Here is a 25,800-nt window from a genome sequence, read left to right as displayed (position 1 = left end):
CACCATCTATTAATACCAACAAAATCATGTCAATCTGCACATTTATTCCCTAATTGCTCACTCCAGTACTACCCAAGTTCCACCAATATCTCAATCAACAACATAGTAAAATACAATTTAATATGGAGATTGAAAAGAATGGGGTGCTGTCTTTCCTCAAAATGGATGTTTATGGAAAGCCTGATGGTAAACTTGGCCACAGAGTATACAGAAGAACCACCAGCATAAGCAGGTACCTCCAGACCTCCTCCCATCATCATCCTATGCAGAAGAAGTCCACCCTTCACACTTAAACCAGGAGGTTTCACAGGATCAGCGATGACGAACACCTGAAGGCAGAACTACAAAACCTCAGATCCATTTTTTGAGCCAATAGTTATGGCAACAATATGACAGATAAAACTATGATGAAAAAGTCTGAAGGCAATAGGGAAGAGCAGAAGGAGGCACAGAACATAGTCCTATTACCATATGTAAAAGGGGTCACTGAACGTGTGGACAAAATTCTCTGATGAGCCAGCATCACGCCAATCTTTCCGAATAATAATAAAATAAAAGATGTTCTAAGCTCAATAAAAGATGTGGTCAAACAGCTAAACCCCACAGGAGTCTATGAAATTGGTTGAGAATGTGGATTGACATATGTAGGTAAGAGGGGGTGGCTGATCAATACACCAATTGCAGAGCATGAAAAATATAACAGTCTGGGACAACCCACCAGCTCAGCAGTGGTAGAACACCAGGGTGAGTGTGATAAAGAAATGTTCCTTGAAGCCCGTGTATTGGTTAAAACTGCCATTTACATTGAGTAGTAAGATTAAAGAGGTGACAGAAAGAGTCAAGCAACCCACTAACATGAATGGAGAGGACAGGTATATGCTTCTAGCATCTTGGCTGCCAGCAGTGACAACACTATGGGAGAACAACATATGCAGAGCAACTCACACAGGCACACAGGAGACAGCAGTGGTCATACATACACGGAGTGCAGGCATGCCACAGCCCACTCCTGGCAACAAGAAAACAGCATTATGTTACAGCTACCACTCCTTTCTAATTTGCCTGTTTCTACAGATGGCAAGAAATAACGTAAACACCAGTCAACCACATCTTTGTTCACCAATGACAAGGAATAATATGAATACCAATAAAGAATACCTAACACCCCTCCTCATATTTCAAACAGAAATAATGTCCATCATAAAATCTTTAAAATCAAAAACATCTAGTGGGTATGATGAAATATCAACAAAGTTAATTAAAGAATGTGATTCTGAGCTAAGTAACATATTAAGCTATCTGTGTAACCAGTCATTTATCAGTGGAATATTTCCTGAGTGGCTGAAATATGTTGAAGTTAAGTCACTGTCTAAGAAGGGAGATAAAGAAATAGCATCAAATTTCCGTCCAATTTCACTGTTGCCAGCATTCTCAAAAATTTTCGAAAAAGTAATGTTCAGTCGGCTTTATAACCATCTTATCTCAAATAACATACTGTCAAAGTCACAGTTTGGATTTTTAAAAGGTTCTGATATTGAGAAGGCTATCTACACTTACAGTGAAAATGTGCTTAATTCATCAGACAAAAAATTGCAGGCAACTGGTATATTTTGTGAGCTGTCAAAGGCATTTGACTGTGTAAATCACAATATCCTTTTAATTTTTATTTATTTATTTATTTATCTCTTGTTCCGGTGATCCATGTTGTGACAGTATCACAGGATATGGAACGTGTCAATTTTACAGGCTTTTGGCCAGAATTTATGGTAATACATAAAACAAAACAAAAACAGTAACTTAGGTCCCACTACAAAAAAAATACATTTTAAATATAGATAGAGATTACAAAACAAAAAACAGTGAACAGTAACTTAGGTCCCATTACAAAAATACATTTTAGAGAGAGATAAAGATTACAAAATAATAAGTGTTACAGAGAAATAAATTTCAAACTAGAATATTATAGTGTAATGGGAAATGCTGCAAAATGGTTCAAATCTTATATCTCTGGCAGGAAACAAAGGGTATTATTAGGAAAGAGACATGTATCAAGTTATCAGGCATCATCCAACTGGGAACTAATTACATGTGGGGTCCCACAAGGTTCCATTTCGGGGCCCTTACTTTTTCTTGTGTATATCAATGACCTTTCATCAGTAACATTATCAGATGCCAAGTTTGTTTTGTTTGCTGTTTATACAAACATTGCAATAAATAGCAAATCAAGTGTAGTCTTAGAAAGATCAGCCAATAAAATATTTGTGGACATTAATCACTGGTTCCTAGCCAATTCTTTGTCACTAAACTTTGAAAAAACACACTACATGCAGTTCAGAACTTGTAAGGGGTGTCCCAAGAGTATATGTCTAACATATGATGACAAGAAGATAGAAGAAGTGGACAGTGTTAAATTCGTGGGATTACAGCTTGATAATAAATTCCACTGGGAGGAGCACACCACAGAACTGCTGAAGTGTCTTAACAAATCTCTGTTTGCAATGCGAATTTTGTCAGACATAGGGGATATAAAAATGAAAAAGCTGGCATACTATGCTTACTTTCATTCCATAATGTCATATGGGATTATTTTTTGGGGTAATTCATCAAGCCAAGCTAAAGTTTTCCGGGCACAAAAGCGTGCAGTAAGAGTTATATGTGGTGTGAACTCAAGAACATCCTGCAGAAGCCTGTTTAGGGAACTAGGGATACTAACTACTGCTTCCAAATATATTTATTCCTTAATGAAATTTGTCATTAAAAATATATCACTTTTTCATACCAACAGCTCAATTCATGGAATCAATACTAGAAATAAGAATAATCTTCACAAGGATTTAAAGTCACTTAGTCTTGTACAAAAAGGTGTGCATTATTCAGGAAAACACATTTTCAATAACTTGCCAGCAGCCATAAAAAGCTTAACAACCAATGAAATTCAGTTTAAGAGGAGCCTAAAGGATTTATTGGTGGCCAACTCCTTCCACTCCATTGATGAATTTCTTAGTAAAACCAACTGATTTGTATATAAGTACAATATAACTTCTGCACAATTTCAGTGCAGTAATGTGTTCATTGAAAATTTGTGTGTGTGTGTGTGTGTGTGTGTGTGTGTGTGTGTGTGTAAGTATAATCTAACTTCTGCACCATTTTAGTGCAGTAATGTGTTCATTGTAAATAAGTACTACAGTAGTTGTATTACATGTTTATTACCTTATAAATAAATAAAAAACTTTTTTATTTTAAATTCAGTGCATTAGTATTTGTAAAATGACTCTTAGTGTTCATTAAAAATGATGATCATTCCACTTGGGACCTGTGGAATGGTACATTAGCTTATTTGTTTTAGTTGTAAATATTTGTCGTGTATTGTTGTTTTTCTGAGATGTTCCACATCCTGGAGGATCTCCTCACAATGGATCAATTGGAATGAAAGTAAATCTAATCTAATCTAATCAAATATCCTATCAAATTATAGAAACAGTTTCCTCCACTACTATACAAGATCTAAAGTCGCTCTCATTCAGCAGTCAGTTCAAAACAAAGCCTTGAGGAAGGCCACTTGCAATAGTGACTGAAATGTCGGATAGTTTTTTATATATTGACAATGTGGTCAACAGCCCAGAAGAATTTTCATGACCAATTATTCCAATCAGTCATTCCTCATAGCCCAGCTTTCACATATTACTCAAGAGCCATATATTATTCAATGTGCATGCTTTCTCTACTTAGTTATTTACATGTTCCATTGATCATTTTGCATGATAGATTGCAATGTTGTGAAATTAGCCTTTTATATTCACATCACAAATTAATTTGTATGTATGGGTACATTCTGAATATTTCTAAGCTTTTTGTATTTTTTGTTATTAAAAAAGAAAAAAAAGATATACATATGTGGTTTAGTAATTCCTACCCACCACCTTTTACACGTCACAGTAATATAAATTCTCCTGTGGAACGGAAGGGATTGTCAAGGAGAAATTTTCTCTGTTGGTTTTTGAATTTTAGTTTGCTGTCTGTCAGATATTTTATATCACTGGGCAAGTGATCAAAAAAATTTTTTGCAGTATTGTGCACCCCTTTTTGTGCTAAAGACAACCTTATTGTTGTGATTCTTGAGTTTCTCCCAGCGTATTTGATAATCAAAATATCCACGGGTGTACTGCCGGTCTACAGTGTCCAACGGGCACAATATTTCAGCGATCATACATGTCACCATCACCAGGTGAACTGATGGACTGAGCTCCTGTGAACGTACTGGCACAGAGTTCCGTACTCTATGGCTGCTCAGAGGGAACTGGGTTCGGTCGCAGCGGCGGCCGATTTAAATGCCCTCCACCCGCGGCACGTTCCTTCCGCAGTGAAGTTGTGATGACCTCAACAGACAAAGCCATCACACTGACGTCATCTCAGATGCCGTCGCAATCTGTTCCACTACGCAACCATGGCGCGGGGCACGGACGGCAGAAGGAGCACGCCGTGGGCGGAAGGTATTTAAATCGGCCGCCACCATGACCGAACCCAGTTCCCTCTGAAAAGCCATAGCTTACAGATCTCTGTGCCGGTACATTCACAGAAGCTCAGTCTGTCAGTTCACCTGATGATGGCAACATGTACGATCACCAAAATATTGTGCCCGTTGGATACTGTAGACCTGCAATACACCTGTGGATATTTTCATTAACCTTATTGTTGATTAATGAATGTCATTTTTCCTTCTGGTTTTGCAGTTATTTACATCATTGTTCCTTTCAAACTGCAGTGGATTATTTACAACAAATTGTATGAGGGAATAAATATACTGCAAAGCAGCAGTCGGAATGCCCAACTCTTGAAACATACAAACAAACTGAATTGAATTGAATATATCTAGAAGATGATCATACGGGAGCACCATATATTATTCTTACAGCACTTTTTTACCATTTGCAGAAAACCATTCAATGATACTCTCAAGAACTGTATTTATCATTTCTTCTGTTTCTGTACATATTCTTGGATTAATTATAATACTAGTGTCATCTGCAGAAAGAACTTATTCTGCTTGCTGTATATTAAACAGAATACTGTGTGCATATATGAGGAGCAGTAGTGGACCTAAGACTGAATCTTGGGGAGCCTTATATGTGATTCCTTCCAAGTCAGAATTATGTCCCTGGACTATACTGCTTGAATTACTAAGTACAACGTTTTGCATTCTTTTGGTTAGATATGACATTATCCGTTAGTTGGCTGTACCATCAGTCCCACAAGACATCCATTTATCTAGGAGAACATCATGATTTACACTGTCAAATTCTTTAGAGAGGCCGCAGAAAATACCAGCCAGCGCTATTTTATTATTTAATGTTCATAAAATTTGTTGAGTGAATGTACAAATGGCATGCTTAGTAGAGCGACTCTCCTGAAACCCAAACTGTGCTTTGCTGAGGATATTGTTGTTGCTCAGGTGACATACTATTCTACAATAAATCACTTTCTCAAAATTTTGCAAACAGATGTCAGGAGTGAATATTTATTGACATCTCTCTCATCACCTTTCTTGTAGAGGGAGTAAGAATTGTATATTTCAGTCTGTCTGGAAAAATGACATGAATTAGTAATGTGTTACCTATTTTGAATAAGACTGGGCTTATTACAAGGGAAAAAACTTTAATACTCTATAGGGGACACCATCAAAACCGCATAAGCTTTTATTTTTGAGAGAATGTATAATTGTCTTAATTTCAGAAGTAGAATTTGGTGATGCATTCATTTGACTCAATTTGATGAGAAAACATTTTCAACATACTGCTGTGCTTTTGTTCTTGCTCTGTTTGTCCCTATGCTTTCTATTACATTTAATAAATGATTATTAAATGCATGTGCTACCTGTGTAATGTACTAAAACATTTATTCTATCTCACACTTAATTATTTTTCTCCTGGTGCCTTATATTTATTACAAACAACTGATTTCAAATCTATTAAGTTTGGCAAATTTGTAATCTAAAAACTCATGAGGGAGAACCATCTGTAGGTATTCAGTCATCAAATGCTATATTTAATATGGTTTGTACACCTTCTACTTCTCTATGAAATGAATTGTCATATCTGACTTTCAAATAGTTTGCATGACTTAATGTATCTAACAGGTTGGCATTATGTGTGTTACCAGCTGCATGTAGTGCACCAGCTTACTGATTGTTTTGTTTTTAGCTTGTGATTTGTGGTTTAATTTTGTACATGATTTTGGTATACAAATTTGCTCTACAGTTCTATGTAGCTATGGATTTCCTATTTTCTTACAGCTAATTCCAAATGAGTTTCCAGAAGAAATCTACAAAGGAGTTTGAAATGAAGTTTTTGTTAATACATATTGCCAAAGGTCTTTTCCATGTTACCTAATGGCATAATAATTCTTTCTAACCAAGATCTATGTGATATATTTATCTGTCACAGTTTGAATGGAAAATTAAGACCACTAACTGATTTTATGGAGTTCTGGAATATTGTTTCTCAGGTTTTATCTGCTTTGGATACTTCATTTCTTGTGTTTGTCATGTGCTGTTTAATATATTTAACAACAACAAGACACTGTTTTCTCAATTTAAAATCATCAGCAGATTTTACAAGGATTTCCCTCATTATATGATAGTTTATTGGAAATATTTTACTTTATGTAAGTAGCACATGTGTGTTAAACACTTTATCTGAACAGAATAAGTCAGTTGTCTGTCATAAACACAGGGGCCTTCTCACTGTAGATAGATTCAGTGCTTCAAGAACACCACTATACCTAATATTATTCACATAGTTTTATGATATTTTACTAATTTTTTACACTTTAGAGTCACTGTCTGGAGCGCATATATGTCCTGAGTTAATGATACTTTATTTGTTCAGAAAAGGAGCTGAACCAGCCAGAAAAAGAGATGAAAGAGACCTGATAACGTGAAGAACATCAAGTAGGCTTGTTTATTCCAATTTTTTTCAGACAATATTACACAAAGAAAAATTATTTCATTTAGTGAAAGCAGAAAAACATATTTCTGAAGTTGTTTATTTCTTGACATTGATAAAAAACTAGTTTTTGATTCAAAACCATATTTTTTCAAAATTTTCTAAATCTGTTAATTTCTGCATTGAGAATAAATTGTAGTATACAGTTGTGATGAAAAAAGTTCACTAAAATACACCTAGTAACTTTGACTCCTTTATATATCATAAGCAGACATTTGCAAATTTGTATAATTACAGTAGGTAGGACTGGAAAGTGTTAAATTAAGTGCATCATTAAGTAGAAGTTATGTTCATTCCAAGTGAACTCTTTTTGTCCTAGAGTTCAATATGATTTTTACTCTCTTACAAGGGGCTACATAACATCACCAAATGGCCTGTAGTAAGTTGTAGTACTCACATCATAGCTGACTGATTTACATTAAAATAAATCATCTTTTTAAGTGTTTTATACTGGTGAATGCTTTAATTATTGGTTTCCCTAAAAATGAATTTTGTTTTAAAATGTGTCTCCTTAATGTTTCCTTAATGTTCTCTTTGTCACTTATTACTGGAAGTATTTGGCTCCTTCAGTGTGTTGCAAAGGAAAAATGACAGTTGCCTGGCAATACTCATCAATAATTTTACTATATGAAACAACCTGCACTATCTTTTGATGCACTCTGTTAATAAAAGGATATACATGAGCATCCCAAGGGAGTGTTTTAAATGAAAAATTAAGTTTTAAGACATTTTCCGCTGTATTCAGTGATTCAATGTACTATACCATGTTTCCTGGGGCACAGAACAGACCACTCACCAGTCAGGTTGTAATGGCAGGTGTCATTTTGTAGAAGAACGATCTTCAAGAACAATGATTAGAAAGAATAAAGGGAAGACATTATGCTTTTCTAAGAGCCAGAGCCAGAGAGAACGTCCATCTGTCATCTCATGCTCCAGCCATGTCTGGCAATCAACACATAATTTTCCTCATATGCTCCACATTGGTCACTCAGATGTAGCATTAGGAGGCTTATCAGAAAGTGTATTTTGTAAGAACAAATATCTTCTGCTGATGTAATGCTTCTACTTGGCCATGTGAGTACTGAGACTGATAATTTAAGTATGAAAAAAATTTTAAATTAGCAACACAAATTTCTGATAGTTTATTTATTATGCATACCAGAACACAATTGGCCCTTGGTTAGCATGAAGTAATGAGTGCTACTGACACAAGATATCAAGTTGATTCCATGTTTATAGGTTTCCAAAATGGTGTTGTTATCATTACTCACGAGCACCTTCTAATGAAATTGCCTGCCTATAGGATATCATCTCAGTTGTGTGATTTATGATTTCCTGTCAGAAAGGACACAGTATGTAGTAAATGATGGGAAGTTGTGAAGTGAAACAGAAATGATATCTAGCATTCCCCCAAGGAAGTGTTGTATTCTCTCTGCCATTTCTAATCTATATATACAATTTGGGAGACAATGTGAATAGCCCCCTTGGATTGTCTGCAGATGATGCTGTCATTTACTATCTAGTAAAGTCATCAGATGATCAGTACAGATTAAAAAATGATTTAGATAAGTTATTTGCATGGTGCAAAATGTGGCAGTTGACCCTGAACGATAAAAGGCATCTACTGAAAAGAATCCATTAAATTTCAGTTTCAGTTTCAATAACACAAATTTAAAGGCTGCTGATTCAAGCAAATACCTAGGAATTACAAATTCAAACAACATAAGTTGGAAGCATCACATAGAAATTGTTGTGGGAAGGCAAACCAAAAACTGTGTTTTATTGGCAGTAAATCTACTAAAGAGGCTGCCTACACTATTCTTGTCCATCCTCTCATAGAGTACAGGCCTACTGATGCACAGTATGGGATCCTTACCAGATAGAATTGATGGAGGACGCTGAGAAAGTTCTTAGATGGACAGCTCACTTTGTATCATGGCAAAACAGATGAGAGAGAGCCCCATAAATGATAAATGAGTTGGGATGGTAATCATTAAAACAAAGGAGTTTTTTCATTATAGCAAAATCTTTTCACAAAATCTCAGTCATCATCTTTCTCCCCCAAATGCGAAAATATTTTGTTGACTCCCATTTCCCATGTACTATTTGAGTATGGAGAAGTTGACAAATAGTGTGAAAGAGCTTCTGTGAACCCTCTGCCAAGCACTCAGATGTGAACTTCAGAGTTGTGAAGTAAATTATGGGTGTAGTTCAAGTTAAACCATGAGAGAGGATGAATGAAATCATTTCCTATATCCTCATCTATGTAAAAAAAATCCTGCAACTCCTCCTAGCAGGAATACAGGAAACAATGAAGGGAGCTGAATCACAGTTGTGTGTGTTGCTTTGTTGATAGAGGTCAATAATACACAATTCCATGGTGCACTGAACCCCCATTGGATTTAAATTGAGGTCATCGAGCTGGCACATGCTGATAAGCTGCTGGCAGTACCTCACTACAGCGCAATGGCATCCTGGATGACTAGCAAGGAGAGGGTTATACTCCTCATGTAAAAATTTTAGGCTACCACCTGCAGGGGGTGGGGGGGGGGGGTGTAGGTGTGGTACTGGGTCCTTAACCTTGGGCGTGTGTGTGTGTCCCATGTGCTCCATATAGCATGCTAACTTGATGGGCTTGTGCAGATAACATTGACTGTGGTTTAAAGAAGGGAAGTAAAAATAGAAATTGATATGTTAGGATCTAGGGTTTGAAAGGACATGATTACCTGATCATTTCATAGTGGTTTCTCTATAAATCACAGGCCTTGATTATAACTGAAACCAGGAATTCATAAGGGACAGACAGATATTAGAGAATGGAATTCAGGGGTTATAGGTTGGAGCAATATCACCTGTCAAGTTTAGGGGAGACAAAAAGGCCCACTTTTAACAGCAGAACTGAGGAACTTTTACTGGAAGAACTAGAAATGAAGGGAAACACAATGCTTCAATATGTAACTGTGAGAAAGATTATAGATTCAGTCCTGGTCAAGGCAGAAGGAAAGGAAACTGGAATAGTGTCAGTGGTGTGGCAATATGGTGAGAACAAATAAAAGTGGACAAAACTAATTGGATGGTGGCATGGGGGCTGATCACAGCTGCTCACCATTGCTAAAATGCAGAATGGCAGAATGAGCAGATACGTATCTGGTCTTTTTATTAGTTGAAAGAACTGTGCTATTGAATGTATTGTTCTCCATTAATTCTGGACTTGCTGCAGGGTTATTTTTAGAAAACAAAACTCGGTCTCTTCACTATAATCCATAAAGGTGTTTAGAGTGGAATGCATCTGGTGGGGGACCGTTTTACATCAAGGCATTGGGTGATACTGTGTTTAGCTCATGGAGGGGCAACAGGAATCATGGTTGGTGGCAGTGTCTCTTGGTCTATAACTATTGCATCAAAATTTTTAGTGATAAAACCAAATGTGTAAAAACAAAAAAGGTTCTGCTACCATCTCTGCTATCATCTCAGGGATGAGTAGAGATAACATAGGATGAGAAGTGACCAGCAGTCAATAACATATACTCATTTTCTTGCTGTATTTGTGTAAACTGTCCTAGGATGCCCAAAGCTGCTGTTTCAAAGAGTACAGCGATCTGAGGTAGTGTCCACAGTGAAATTCAGAGTGTAGTCTGTTGTGCTCACTGTGCAACAAATGCAAGTGTGAATGTAATATTCCATACTGCACTACTGACTCTTCCACCAGTATCTTGTTGTTACTCTGGATCTGTTGTCCACTTTCCATTATTAGAAGCTCACACATTTTCATGATATTGTGTGATAATACAGCACTGGAACACTTTCAGAATTACTAGCTGGTTTCCTTGCAGCATTTTGCATTATAAAATACCATTTTTGAATCAAAATCCTTAAGAGAGGCAAATTGTTGGCATTCTTCATCTTGTTCCTGTGCTTCCAATAGTTCAGCAATAACTACCTCATCTGCTTCTAATACACAACATTTTCAGCTCACAATCAGTGCATCGGCACTTTGGTGCAATTTTATGGAATTGTGGCAGACCTCATAATCATACTCACTCAACCTCAAGGCTCATTGCATTAGCTGACCACTCAGATATTTTAAATTTAGTAGCCACTATAAGTCAGCATAATCAGTGACTACTGTGACACTTCCACTGTAAAGGTAGCACTTGAAGTAATTCACACCAAATAACAGAGCCAACAGCTCTTTCTCAGTTGTAATGTAATTAATTTCTGCTTTGTTCAGCTGATGGTATGCATAACCATTTGGATTCTCTACACCATCTTGCTCCTGACTTAAAACACAAGTAATGGCATAGTCACTAACATCAAATATAAATCATTTTTCGAAGTCCAGGTAAATTAATGGGGGGGGGGGGAGGGGGGGTTGTCAGGACATCGTTAATTTGTTTCATTACTGCCTCACATTGTGTGACCCAACTGAGATGTAATCCCGTTTTTTTAATAATTTAGTTAATGGATTTGTGATAGTGGTTTAACCCTGCACATATCTATGGTAATAACTGGGAGGACTTGAAATAGTTGTAGTTCTTTCACATTTTTTAGTGCTGGAAAACTGTTAACTCCTTCAAAGAGATGTGCATGTAGTTGTACACCTGTTGGACCAAGTATTGTACCTAAGATTCCACAAATGAACACTGTTCCAGTTTTAAGTTTAAGTTGGCACCTTGTAAATATAATGATATGATTCTCAACCATTGGTCATGTTCTCTGAGTGTCCATGAAAAGACAATATCATCAACACATACTAAGCATGTGTTGGGTTTCAACTTTTCAGCCATGCAGTAATGAATTGTCAAACTGATGAAAAGTAGTGGGGGTCATTTTTTAAACCAAAAGGCATCCTGAGTAACTCATATAGTCTATAAGATATAACAGATGCCAAGTCCTGAGGCATTACTGGAATTGGTGATAACCTTACTTCATATCTTGGGTGGTGAAACATTTGCAATTTCCCTGTCAGATGAGTGTTTCATCGATGTAAGGGAGCAGGTTGTATTGGATGTTGATTACACTGTTTGCCAACCACATGTCTACACATAGTTTTCTCATAATTAATGTTTCCTTTTAATTGTAGTAATGATAACTGAGACCCAGAGGCTTGAGGAATGTTGAATTACTCCGTATATAGTAGTTGTTGAGAGCTTTTGTCTACAACCACCTGCAAATGGTAGGGAATGTGCTAAGGTTTCTGAACTATCAGCTACACATTTGTTGTTAGGATTTTGTCTATGTTGTATTTCCTCAGACAGCCACACAATTCTTTCAACTGGTTTCTAAGGGGTGACATGATTGCATGCATTTCTCAAATTGAGAACATTCTCTGATTTCATAGTTTCATACTTGTAGTCTAAAAAAGCTCAGTATGTACTGCTGCTATATCTTGTACATTGGCCAGTACTGTTCTACGTAGGACTATAAAGTCCCATGTTGTGAAGCTATCTAATCAAACTGGTGTGCATATTTCTCCATTTATGTTTTTGTCTTTATAAAGGTTCCTTATGATTAAAACTGGAGGCAATCCAAAACTTCAGTTCAACTAGAAAGATAATTTCTGTAACTTCTTGGATTGCAGTTGTTACCCAGCAAACTGTCCCCATTACACCACAGAGAGTTTCAGGGGCACTGACCTTCAACACAATGGTACATGGTGTAGTGTAGAATTATAGAATAGGCTTTTTTTCCATGAGTTCCTAGTGGTGTTGCCGCAAAATTGATACACTGTATCACCGTATTGGACAATTTGAAATGGAAAGTTAATGACTCAATAAAAATAGTGCAGGAAATCATTACCAGGACATCAGATTCCTGTTCCATTTTTCTAAGCACCTTTATATCAAAATCATATTTCTGTGTATCAGTCTTCAGATCAATACTGCATGTTCCCAAGGGATTCATAGTTTCAGCCCCCAGTTCTATGATGTGAGTGAGAGGCAGCTTCAGTGCCTGCTTATATCAGTCGGTAGAAGTAGAAACTCACCTAAGCTCCTGTATCCATTAAAATATTAACTGACCTTTTAATGTTGCCTCTCACAATCACATTTTCCATGTCCATTAACCTACAAAATGTGCTGGGTTGACAGACTTTAATGGGGAGTTGGCATAGTGACAACACTGGCTCTCATCCCATTTCCCATTCCAGATCTTCCATTACTTCTGTTTCTCCTGAATCCTCCATGCACTGGGTATGGCCTATTTTTATACCAGGCACATTCGACACTGAAGTGACTGATCTCATGACATTAAGTGCAACAAAGGGCATGACACTTATTGGCAATATGACCCAAGCACTTGTGAGGTGTGCAATTTTTTTCTTACATGAACATGTGGTAAAAATCATTGTCATGAGAAAAAATGAGACTTAATTATTAGTCTTGTTTCTCAGCAGTGCAAGAAACACAGCATCTTTTAGAGATGAAGGTGAAGCCATCTTTATCTTTCCACCAATCTGTGACTTTATCCCCCTGAGAAATAAGTCTTTAGGCCTTGTCTCTACTCTCTTATTGTCAGAGTATAGGTCAGATTGCCCCTTTGCCAACACATCAAAACTGCTGGCATTTTGCAGATACTTAACTGCAGATACTTAACTGATTCTACTTAGTTTCTCACATCTCCTTCAACTTTAGACATGCAATGTTTAACTTAAATCTCTCTGGTCATAGACACATTTGACTGAGATCACAAACATTCTGCAAAAATGTGACAACATTCTCAAATGCCTTCCACAAGAAGGAAGGGATGAAAGTACCTGCAACAAAACTGTTTACTGTACTGGGTTGTGATGCATGAAGAGGTCCATCAGCATGGCTCATAGAATCATCAAGTGTTACCTGAACATTTGAGTTTATTTTTGAGCAAATGACAGCTCTTTTTTTATCTGTTTGTTTAATTCCAGATTTTAAAGGGTAAGAGCCATTATTTGCTCTTGAAAAGCTTTGCATGAATCACTACCACTTGCCTCCATGCTACACTCCACCTGGAAGCTGGTAGAGGGTATTTTATCTGTTCAAGATCAACACAAAATTTACTTATAATGAATCAAAAGCATTACAGATGAGCAAAGAATATTTGCCCAGATTGAGCACCTGAAAATAGGGGTTACCGCTTTTGGGACAGAAAAGGTGTGATTTTTTTGGGTTTCCTGGAAAGAGGCACTAAAATAAACTCTCAAAGGTATTGCCAAACTCTGCACAACCTCAGAAGAGCAATACAAAACAAGCGCAGGTGAAAGTTGGGCTCAAAGATCTTGCTGATTCATGACAATGCCCGGGCCCACACGGCGAATGCCACTCATGAAGTTCTCGAATCTTTTAAGTGGGAGTTGTTTCCTTATCCGCCGTACAGTCCCGACCTGGCACCGAGCGACTTCCACTTATTCCCAGCAATGAAGAAGTGGTTGGCTATGCAGCATTTTGATGATGACCCACAGCTTCAAGAAGAGGTAACCACGTGGTTGAAGGCGCAGGCGGCCAAATTTTATGACGAAGGAATTTCCAAGCTCGTCCATTGCTACGATAAGTGCCTTAATTTAAATGGCAACTATGTAGAAAAGTAGTATTTAAGTCTGGCTTTCATCTGTATATAATAAACAAACATTCCAATACTTTATTTATTTTTAATTCCAAAACGTAATGTAGTTTGTGGATAGCCCTTGTACTTAACAGCCGAACTAAGTTAATAATTGGCTCCTTGTACCGACCCCCCGACTCCGATGATATAGTTGCTGAACAGTTCAGAGAAAATTTGAGTCTCATAACAAATAAATACCCCACTCATATGGTTATAGTTGGTGGGGACTTCAACCTTCCCTCGATATGTTGGCAAAAATCATTGTTCAAAACCGGTGGTAGGCAGAAAACATCTTCCGAGGTTGTCCTAAATGCTTTCTCTGAAAATTATTTCGAGCAGTTAGTCCACGAACCCACGCAAATTGTAAATGGTTGCGAAAACACACTTTACCTCTTAGCCACAAATTATCCAGAGCTAATAGACAGCATCATGACTGATACAGGGATTAGTGATCACAAGGTCATTGTAGCTAGGCTCAATACCATTTCTTCCGAATCCACCAGAAACAAACGCAAAATAATTTTATGTAAAAAAGCAGATAAAGTGTCACTAGAAGCATTCCTAAGAGACAATCTCCATTCCTTCCGAACTGACTATGCAAATGTAGACGATATGTGGCTCAAATTCAAAGATATAGTAGCAACAGCAATTGAGAGATTCATACCTCATAAATTGGTAAGAGAATGAACTGATCCCCCATGGTACACAAAACAGGTCCGAACGCTGTTGCAGAGGCAATGGAAAAAGCATGCGAATATCAGAAGAACGCGAAATCCCGAAGATTGGCTAAAATTTAGAGACGCGCGAAATTTGGCACGGACTTCAATGCGAGATGCCTTTGATAGGTTCCACAATGAAACATTGTCTCGAAATTTGGTAGAAAATCCGAAGAAATTCTGGTTGTATGTAAAGTACATAAGCGGCAAGATGCAGTCAATACCTTCACTGCACAGTGCCGATGGTACTGTTACCAACGACTGTGCCGCTAAAGCGGAGTTATTGAATGCAGTTTTCCGAAATTCCTTCACCAGGGAAGATGAATGGAATATTCCAGAATTTGAAACATGAACAGCTGCTAGTATGAGTTTCTTAGAAGTAGATACCTTAGAGGTTGCGAAGCAACTCAAATTGCTTGATATGGGCAAGTCTTCAGGTCCAGATTGTATACCGATTAGGTTCCTTTCAGATTACGCTGATACAATAGCTCCCTATTTAGCAATCATATACAACCGCTCGCTCACCAATAGATCTGTACCTACAGATTGGAAAATTGTGCAGGTCACACCAGTGTTTAAGAAGGGTAGTAGGAGTAATCCATTGAACTACAGACCTATATCATTGACGTCAGTTTGCAGTAGGGTTTTGGAGCATATACTGTATTCAAACATTATGAATCACCTCAAAGGGAATGATCTATTGATACGTAATCAGCACGGTTTCAGAAAACATCGTTCTTGTGCAACGCAGCTAACTCTTCATTCGCACGAAGTAATGGCCGCTATCGACAGGGGATCTCAAGTTGATTCCGTATTTCTAGATTTCCAGAAAGCTTTTGACACCGTTCCTCACAAGCGACTTCTAATCAAGCTGGGGGCCTACGGGGTATCGTCTCAGTTGTGCGACTGGATTCGTGATTTCCTGTCAGGAAGGTCGCAGTTCGTAGTAATAAACGGCAAAACATCGAGGAAAACTGAAGTGATATCAGGTGTTCACCAGGACAGCGTCCTGGGACCTCTGCTGTTCCTGATCTATATAAATGACCTGGGTGACAATCTGAGCAGTTCTCTTTGGTTGTTCGCAGATGATGCTGTAATTTACCGTCTAGTAAGGTCATCTGAAGACCAGTATCAGTTGCAAAGCGATTTAGAAAAGATTGCTGTATGGTGTAGCACATGGCAGTTGACACTAAATAACAAAAAGTGGGAGGTGATCCATATGAGATCCAAAAGAAATCCGTTGGAATTCTATTACTTGATAAATAGTAGAATTCTCAAGGCTGTCAATTCAACTAGGTACCTGGGTGTTAAAATTACGAACAACTTTAGTTGGAAAGACCACGTAGATAATATTGTGGGGAAGGCGAGCCAAAGGTTGCGTTTAATTGGCAGGACACTTAGAAAATGCAACAAGTCCACTAAAGACACAGCTTACACTCCTCTGTTAGAATATTGCTGCACGGTGTGGGGTCCTTACCAGGTGGGATTGACAGAGTACATCGAAAGGGTGCAGAAAAGGGCAGCTCGTTTTGTATTATCACGTAATAGGGGAGAGAGTGTGGCAGATATGATATATGAGTTGGGATGGAAGTCATTAAAGCAATGACATTTTTCGTCGTGGCGAGATCTATTTACGAAATTTCAGTCACCAACTTGATCTTCTGAATGCGAAAATATTTTGTTGAGCCCAACTTACATAGGTATGAATGATCATCAAAATAAAATAAGAGAAATCAGAGCTCGAACAGAAAGGTTTAGGTGTTCGTTTTTCCCACGCGCTGTTCGGGAGTGAAATGGTAGAGAGATAGTATGATTGTGGTTCAATGAACCCTCTGCCAAGCACTTAAATGTGAGTTGCAGAGTAATCATGTAGATGTAGATGTAGATGTAGAACAAACAGAGGTTCTTCACAGCAGCCAGTGGATAGCATGATGGTAGGCTGCAAAAAGTCAAGATGGCATGCAGTGTTGAGGTGAGGCAGGCTGCTTCAGTGGTATAGAGGATGAGCTGTATGAACCAGAATCTGCCAGCAGGCCCGTTGTCATCATCAACCAAGCACACTGGAATCTGCTGATGCAAGCAGTAATGGCTTGGGAAAATGGTGCTTGCATGGCATGGCTTGGCTGCCAGCTTGACTCAACTAGGTTTGGTGTCTGGTACCTGGCACATATTGCCACAAAAATTACTGCCTCCCTTACAGACTGAAAGGTTGTGGGTCACAATTCTAACACCCATTTGTACTGGGGTAGAGTGGTAATTTCAAGATTTTGTGGAGTGCAGGTATCCAGAGGGAGTGGTTCAAGTGTAAATTAAGTTTTAAAACATTTTCCATTGTATTCAGTGGTTTGGTGTAGAATCTGGCACACCCTGGAGTCACAGAACAGACCACCAGCCAGTTAGGATGGTCATGGCAGGTCTCATTTGGTCACAGAACAAAGTCCAACAACATTCAAGTGAGAGAAGAGGGGAAAGATATCATGCCTCACTGAGAGCCAGAGTCAGAGAGAGAATCTGTCATCCAACACTCCAGCATGTCCCACAATCAACATAGGATTTTCTTCCATACTCCCCATTGGTCATTCAGACACTGCATATGGCAACTTGTTATTCAACATATTTTGTGGGTACAAACACCCTTTCCTGATGTAATGCCTCTAATTAGCATGTAAGCCACAAGAGTCAGTACATGAGTAGTGAGAGCAAAAACATTAGTTGGAAAAAAAATTTAAATTAACTATCAAAATTGCTGATACCCCCTGTAATAATGAAGGACATTCACAAATAATGTAACAGTGTTGATGTAACTCTTGGTAAATTCACTGAACTAACAAATCAGGAACATTGGTTATTGTGAGACACATAGCAATAAAAACTAATTACAAACATTGAAATTAAATGTTACTGTTGTTGATGGTACAGCCATATTATTAAAAACTGTGTTCTAGAAGGTAAGAATGTATGTTGTAGATGCAGTCATTGGAGCTACAGAAAATACAGATGAATTTAATTTTGTAAAATTACGTAGAGTAAACATGTTACTCATGTTTTACTAACTGACAAGCATATCACTGCTAAAGGAGTGCATAAAATGCCACTGATGATGGGTTATAAGCCGGGAAACCAGTTTAGGCAAATAAAAATTCGTAATGCAGCTCACAGTGTATAGAATATATCTTTTAATATATATCTGAAAGTTGTGGAGCCCCATGCATTCAAGATTTTTAAACCAGGTTTTGTTTCAGACTCATAAAAAGTGAGCTTCATTAAAAACCTATGACTTAATAAGCTTCTTATCTTGTTTAAGGCAGTCCTATATATGTTTGAAGGAAAAATTGTGTGCTTAGTCAGTTGCTCATCCAGTCTATGACATACACTATAAATTTATTAATTGTAATATTATAGATTAATATCAATACCTGAGCTACTGCACTTTTGTACACAGTAAAGTACTGTTGTATGGTTACTGTATAACATAATTTGATATTTTCTGTCATTAAAATCACTTCATTAGAATGAAATTATTATTTTATTTCTCTAGGGTGACTAAATATGTTCACAATGTGATTACTTCTTTTCAGGATTATGCATTCCATTGCTCTCTATGTTAATGGAAATGATGAACAAGGTCGAATGGTAAGGAGAACCTTGATGAGGTATTTAAATCTCACTTTGATTCTGGTACTGCGATCAATAAGCTCTGCAGTGAAAAGAAGGTTTCCTACTCTTGAACATGTGGTAGAATCAGGTAAATTTATATCCTAAATACTCAGCTTAAAGACATATTTCATGAAAGTTTTGTTAAATTTTAATGAACATCTACTTCTGAACATATACGACTTAATGATTACCTACTTTGTGAGGTAGAATTGCAGCCCACTGCTTAGCTTTAGGAGGAAAAATGCTTAGTACTGTCAGCAGAGTCTTATAAAAGTAGAAGTGACAGCACTATCCTAGACCTTACTACAAGTGAGCCCCTGTCATTAAGAGGTCGGGGTTACCTGCTGTTCCTTTTTAACCATCCCTCTCTCCGACTCAAGGAAGGAACTGATAGTTTCAAAAGTTTTGCTTTTATTAGACATTTCCTCTCATGAAGGGAAGTAATGGCCAGTATGTCTCATAACTTACTACTATTCTGGATGGAATCTACCATTGATATGATTACCTACTTTCTATCTTGCAGATATTGTAGTATTCTGTTACAGGTCACACAAAAGTTTAATAGAAAGCATTCTTTATTTATTTATTTATATTTTTTGTGTTAGACTATCAAGATAATGATTTTTGCAAATGTCATACATAGTATGAGTAGATTAATGTAGATAACACTTACATACAGTGGTACATACATTCATCTCAATATCCTACTTATATTACATGTTACAATGGAGGGCAAGTAAGTTAGAATTCACTGAGTGAAAATAAACGTTTATTTACTAAGAAGGCTTTTAAATCCCTGTGGAACAGCTGTGGCTCACAAGTTTTCAAAGCATGTGGCAGCTTGTTGAACTATATCCGCCCATTAATATAAGGACTATTGTCAATAATTTTTAGTTTTGCCCTCTGCTTGAAATAGTTACCCTTACTTCTAGTGTTATAATTAAGTGTATCACTGCACTTATTTACTTTGTTTTTGCTATTCAGAAATATTATAATAAGTTTATAAAAGTACAAGAAATATACTGTTAAATATTTATGTTGGACAAAGATTTCATGACACGACGCTGCAGCTGTAGTCCATGCATTAACCTAGCCTTTTTTTGTAATACTAATATTTTATTTAGATGCAAGTCTACAACACAACCTGACAGTTCAGTACCATAATTAAGAAATGGATAAACTGTTCCTTAGTAAACAAATGTTAGTGTTTGACTTGGGAATATTTTTGAGAGCTGATTTATCAGATACAAGTTACTGCTGATTTTCTCATGTACAGAAGTAATGTGATTTACTCAACAGAGATTTTTGTCCACTTGCACACCAATAAATTAAATGTTATCTGTTTCTGCTGATGTAATACCACAAATATTGTTTATTTTAGCCTCATGAAAACCAGTTGTTTTAAATGTTAGTAGCAGGGATTTACTGATGTTAATGTTTAGACCCTGATGTAGAAAACATGTGGTTACTTCCATCCCATCCTTATTTGCAGCTGGGTGTAATATCTCAAAGTCTTTATCATAAAATAAGAGGGCAGTGTCATCAACACAGGTTACTGGATGTGAGTTGAATGGTTGTGTCATCTCACTGACATAAACCAAGAAGAGAAAGGGACCAGGGATTGATCCCTACAGTACCCCAGTATTATTGTATCTCTAGAAGACTGGAAATCTGTTATCTTATTATCTATTTTACATGAAAGTTCAGTATACTTTTTGTGATTTGTCAAATAAGTAGTAAGTAATTATATAGATGAGTTCTTGATGTTTTAAGCCTTCAATTTCTTGATGAGCAACCCATGGTTGACTGAGTTGAAGGCTTTGGAAAGATCTATGAATTTGCCTGATGACTTCATATCTTGGTCTATAACAGTGAATACTTTATGGAGAAATTCAGCAACTGCAGTAGTTGTACACTGATTTTTCTGAAAGTTGTACTGTGTTCCTATTAACAATTTGTTCTTTGTAAAATAAACAGAGTGCTGAGAAAGCAACACCATATCAAAAACCTTACAAAAGGTAGGGATCAATTATATTTGGCAGTAGTTTGAAACCTTTTTTGTATTCCCCTTCTTATGCACTGGTTTAACAATGCTCATTTTAGACTTCTAGGATAAATGCTTTCTTTAATACTATTGGAGTATTGAAGAGTCCCCTGTACATTAAAACTTGTGATTGTATATTATGGGACAGTAAAAATTCTGATTCTTCTGATTCTGATTCTATAGTTTATGAAGTACGTTAGTGATTTCACTATTTCTTTTATGCATTTTTAGCTACTACACTCAACTTACCATCCCATCAAGCTGAGTATTTGTTCTTTAATTTGAAGAGTCTCTTGCTTATTTCATTTTCTTTAACCTTATCAAATTTAAAACTCACTGCTTGAGGGGTGTGATTTGGTATCTCTTGGTACATTTCTAAAGTATATGTTGGGTTTCCTGTTGGTGATATTATATATTTATTAAAGAAGTTACATAATGATTTTGGTTCTTTTATAATATTACCATCCTGTATAATGAATGAGGATTTGTTGTCCTGTTCTGATAGCCAGCCCTAGGTGAGACATTCCACTTTCTCATGAAAGGCAATACACATACAGCTTTCAGAAGTCTGGATCATCTTTACCATTAAAAAGGAAAATTATTATCTTGTTAATTGATGGGAATGAAATACACTGCATGTCATGTTTCCATAATAGTCTACCAATCTTCTCGAATAAGGTAGATAAGTGGTTTTTGGCTTCTCTTTCTCTGTTTCAATCCCAGCCTTTTTCTCAAATGTTCTTGATTTTGATGGCAACGCCCACTCAGTTTGATACTGAAATGGCTGGAGTGTAAATGTACCAGGATCTCTTCAAGCTTTTCTACTCCATGTTGCTGTACCACAAATGTATGGTCCACATAGAAACACATTGATTTTGTCATAACAGAATTTAGTGACTTTACTTCAAAGTGTTCCATTTATATGTTTTGCAATGATGGAAATAATGACTACCCATCACCACATCATCAGCTTGTTCATAATATTTTCCATCAAATAGAAAATAAGCTGATGTCAGAATGTGCCCAAAGAGTACTGTAGCACTTTTTCATTATTAATTCCAAGTAGTCAGAAAGTGCACCACTTGTAAAGAGGGAGACTACATCAAAACTGATCATAACATCCATATCTTGGAGCCACAAGTGGCTGAGAAATGTACAAAGTTAGCAGAGTGGTGAATGCTGAAATGCTTAACTCTGCTTTAAAATGTTCCTTTACAAAGGAAAACCCATTATTGCCCCAATTTTATCCTCATACCACTGAAAATATGAGTGAAAACTATTAGTGTCAGTGGTGTTGAGAAACAGCTGGAATCATTAAAACTGAACAAAGCTCCAAGGCCAGATGGAATCCCTATCAGATTCTGTACTGAATTTTCAGCTGTTTTAGCCCCTCTTCTAATTATAATCTTATCATAGATCCCTCAAACAAAAAACCATGCTTAGTTCTTGAAAAAAAGTGCAGCTCACACACATCTGCAAGAAGGGTAGAAGAAATGATCCACAAAACTACTGTCTAGTATCCCTGACATTGATTTGTTGTAGAATCTTAGAACTTGTTTTGAGCTCAAACACAGTGAGGTATCTGCAACAGAATGGCCTCCTCCATGCCAACCAACATGGATTTCAGAAACATCAATCATGTGAAACCCAACCATCATTTTTCTCACATGGCACACTGAAAGCTCAGATTACGGCAGTCAAGTATATGCAGTATTTCTTAATTTCTGAGAAACATTTGATTCAGTATGACACCTATGCTTATTGTCAAAAGTTCAATCATATGGGGTATCAAGCAAGGGCACCAACTTACAAAAAATTTTTTGGGGGGGGGGGGGGGGGGGGAGCATACTGGGGCTCTTGCCCTGGGAAATTTTCTGAATTTTAGACGAAAAATGGTGATTTTTAAAGTTTTTTAAGCATTTTAGAGTCATATGATCAACATTAGAACCCCAGAAAGTGGACTCTAGATAATTCAACAAGCCTGACACATTTTTAGCTTTGAGAAAAGAAACAAAACATAAACATGCACAGTATTTTCGTAAAAATCTAATTTAATTTACAGTAATAATCATGCTTACAGACAATTACAGAGCAATGAATGTATAGCTCTGAAGAGACTGAAATCATATTTAAATAAATCCTAAACTATCATTAAAAGAATAAAACATCAAATATTGCTGTCACACAGTAATAGCACTTTGATTAAAAAGTGAAATAACTAATTTAAGCTTACTTTGAATAAGGCTCAGGGTACATTACATAAAAACAATATCTCAAAGTTAATACCTTAATACAGTTAATAAATTTAATACAGTATGACTTTGTCAAAAAGTATGTAAATAGTGGGTTTTAAATGGGTCTTACACCCTAAAAATATTTAAGTATGTGAAATTAACTAATACAGTACTATAGTAATATAGTACTAAATAGTACTAATATTTCAAAACTGAAAATTTAACATTATGTATGTATTTAATTCTGTATTTAATAAAGATTTTTAATATTGCTCTAAATGCCATTATTAGGACTAGAGTGTCTTAAGAAAGATACAAATGTCAACCATTTGAGTGGATTACTGAATATGAAGTTGTTGATGACTGGTCAGATATCCAATTCATCCAAAACATCTCGGTGGGCATGAAGAACAGCCAAGTTGTTCAATTACTTCCATCCCATTGTTGATCAGAGATATGACTTCAGACATCTAAGTGTTCTACATGATCATTCTGCTGTTGCTGTTGTGATTGAACCTATTTGGAGAAGCTGATTGCATTTCACTACTTCACATAACATTTCTCCAACTGCAGGCTCTTGTGTAATGTACTTTCTTACATCATGCATGTTTTTTAATAGCAGTTGTTTTTTAATAGCGATATCGGGTAACATATTCTAGTGTAAGTGCAGTCTCTCAATCTCTAAGTCTTTTTTGAAAAACTCAGTTGATTTTTCCAAATTTGTTTCACCTCTGTTTATTAAATGCAAGCACTCTTGTTCAACTACAATGACCTGTGTGAGTGCAGTTGAAGCAAACTGCTCAGTAATGCAAGATTGCACCATTTCACAAACTTCAATGTAAATAGCTTTGTAGTATTCCTATGGTGTTTTGAAAGTGTGCAGTGAGCTGGCTTTGTTGTTTTCATACTTCTTTGGTATACTTCAATTCCAAGAATCCCAAAAGTGTTCAAAAATATCACGCTTTCCATTCAATATACATATCAAGCCCTCATATATTTTTTCCAGATCAGCAACTCTTAGATGAGGGCATTGAATTTTTCCACTGACATCCTCTGCTGGGTTCACTGTGTGGCAATAAAGACATAAAAAGAAATAAGTCTTGAATTGTAACATTGCCTCAAGGTAGCCTGCACATTTGTAACCTGCCTCTGTTTTGTCCTCTGCAGAAAATATTTCAAAAACTCAAGAAGTTCTTCAAAGTTTTTCAATATTCTCAATATACAAAAAGCTCACATAGTCCATTGAGTCAGGCAAAGGAGTTGTAGACCAGCTTGGTCATTGGCGTTCTCACAGCGTATGCGTCTTTGTTGGATTCCTTTATGGTGTTTATTAAGTCCTTGGCTAAAGCCATAATATCCCTCATAGACATAAGATGGTGGAGACTGTCTACAACTGCCAAGTCTAAACTATGAGCAGTGCCATGCATATAACTTGATTTTGGTTGTATATCCAAGACTAACTTTTTTAGTCCTTTGTGCTTACCTCTCATATTCGAGGCATAATCATAGCACTGTGCTCTTAAGGTATCCATTATCTTTTAAAATACTAAACAGAATTTGTGATTCAATGTTGGGGATCTCATAGAAGACAATAAAGTTTTTGTTGATGATTAAGGAATCATTGACAGTACAAATACAAAATGACACTTGTTCGTGACTCAAAGAATCACTTGTTTCATCAACCATAATAGAAAAATGTTCAGTCTTCTTGATTGAAGCCAATACCATTCTCAACACCGACTTTCCTAGTAGATCAATGATCTCATTTTGAATATCATGGGATGTCCACTTATACCCCGAACACCCTAACGAATCTTTAAACTCAGGTATGTCATTCTTTCGGAGTTCCAACAGTTGAAAAAAACTTGAGTTTACATCTTCATGCCCTCTAATTGCTAGTCCTTGTCAGCATAGAAATTGCACAGTAGTAAACATTGTGTCAAGAGCTAAACAGCCTTTCTTCATATCACTATCTAACTGTTCATTCAATTGGGAGGCCAGACTTTGGTTAGTGATAGAATTTAATTTCAGAACACCTTCTTTATGCGTGATCATATTTTCATGAAGACAGAATTTTTCCAAAGCCTTTTTCCAGTCAGAAAACCCTACAGAAGTAAATGCATCTTCTTTTTTTGAAGAAAATTGTTATTGATTTTTAGCATCTGCCTCTCTGCAGGTTTTGCAAAAAACTTTTTTGGTAGATGTTTCATATTCTAGACATGTATATTTGACCAACCAAGACTTCTGAAATGATCTTCCCTTATTGGATTGTCCAGGTTGCACCTGTGAACAGTTCTTGCCTGAAGATGAGGAATCAGTTGATAACACTATACTTACTGGGGTTGACTTACGATATCATCAACTTACAGTCACCCATTTTTGGTAACAAATTTATTCATTGTAAATGTAATTCACAATACACTAAGAGACTGAAGTAAATGAATAAAATAAAGTCATATAAAATAGTCCACTAGACACTAAAGTCAGAACACAAAACACATCTGCAGCATGCACTGAACAAAACTATCCACACAGAATTAATGTGTCAGCCGGGTGGGCTTTATATAGCCGTG

The 25,800-nt window shown here is 36.7% G+C and overlaps 1 protein-coding gene across 5 annotated transcripts in view; it reads left to right on the top strand.

The window, feature by feature from the left end:
* LOC126184089 (bestrophin-2-like) overlaps positions 1-25,800 on the top strand; it is a 610,224-nt gene that overhangs the window by 402,949 nt on the left and 181,475 nt on the right. For 4 of the 5 annotated variants that reach the window (XM_049926445.1, XM_049926446.1, XM_049926447.1 and 1 more), the window contains one exon: positions 18,871-19,037. In XM_049926445.1, coding sequence (XP_049782402.1) covers positions 18,871-19,037 — 167 coding nt within the window. Of the gene's footprint in view, positions 1-6,420; positions 6,502-18,870; positions 19,038-25,800 lie in introns of those variants that run through there. The other variant, XM_049926448.1, reaches the window with a different exon arrangement.

This window comes from Schistocerca cancellata, chromosome 4 (assembly GCF_023864275.1).
Source record: "Schistocerca cancellata isolate TAMUIC-IGC-003103 chromosome 4, iqSchCanc2.1, whole genome shotgun sequence".
Classification (NCBI taxonomy): domain Eukaryota; kingdom Metazoa; phylum Arthropoda; class Insecta; order Orthoptera; family Acrididae; genus Schistocerca; species Schistocerca cancellata.
This window is presented reverse-complemented; position numbering and strand designations above follow the sequence as displayed.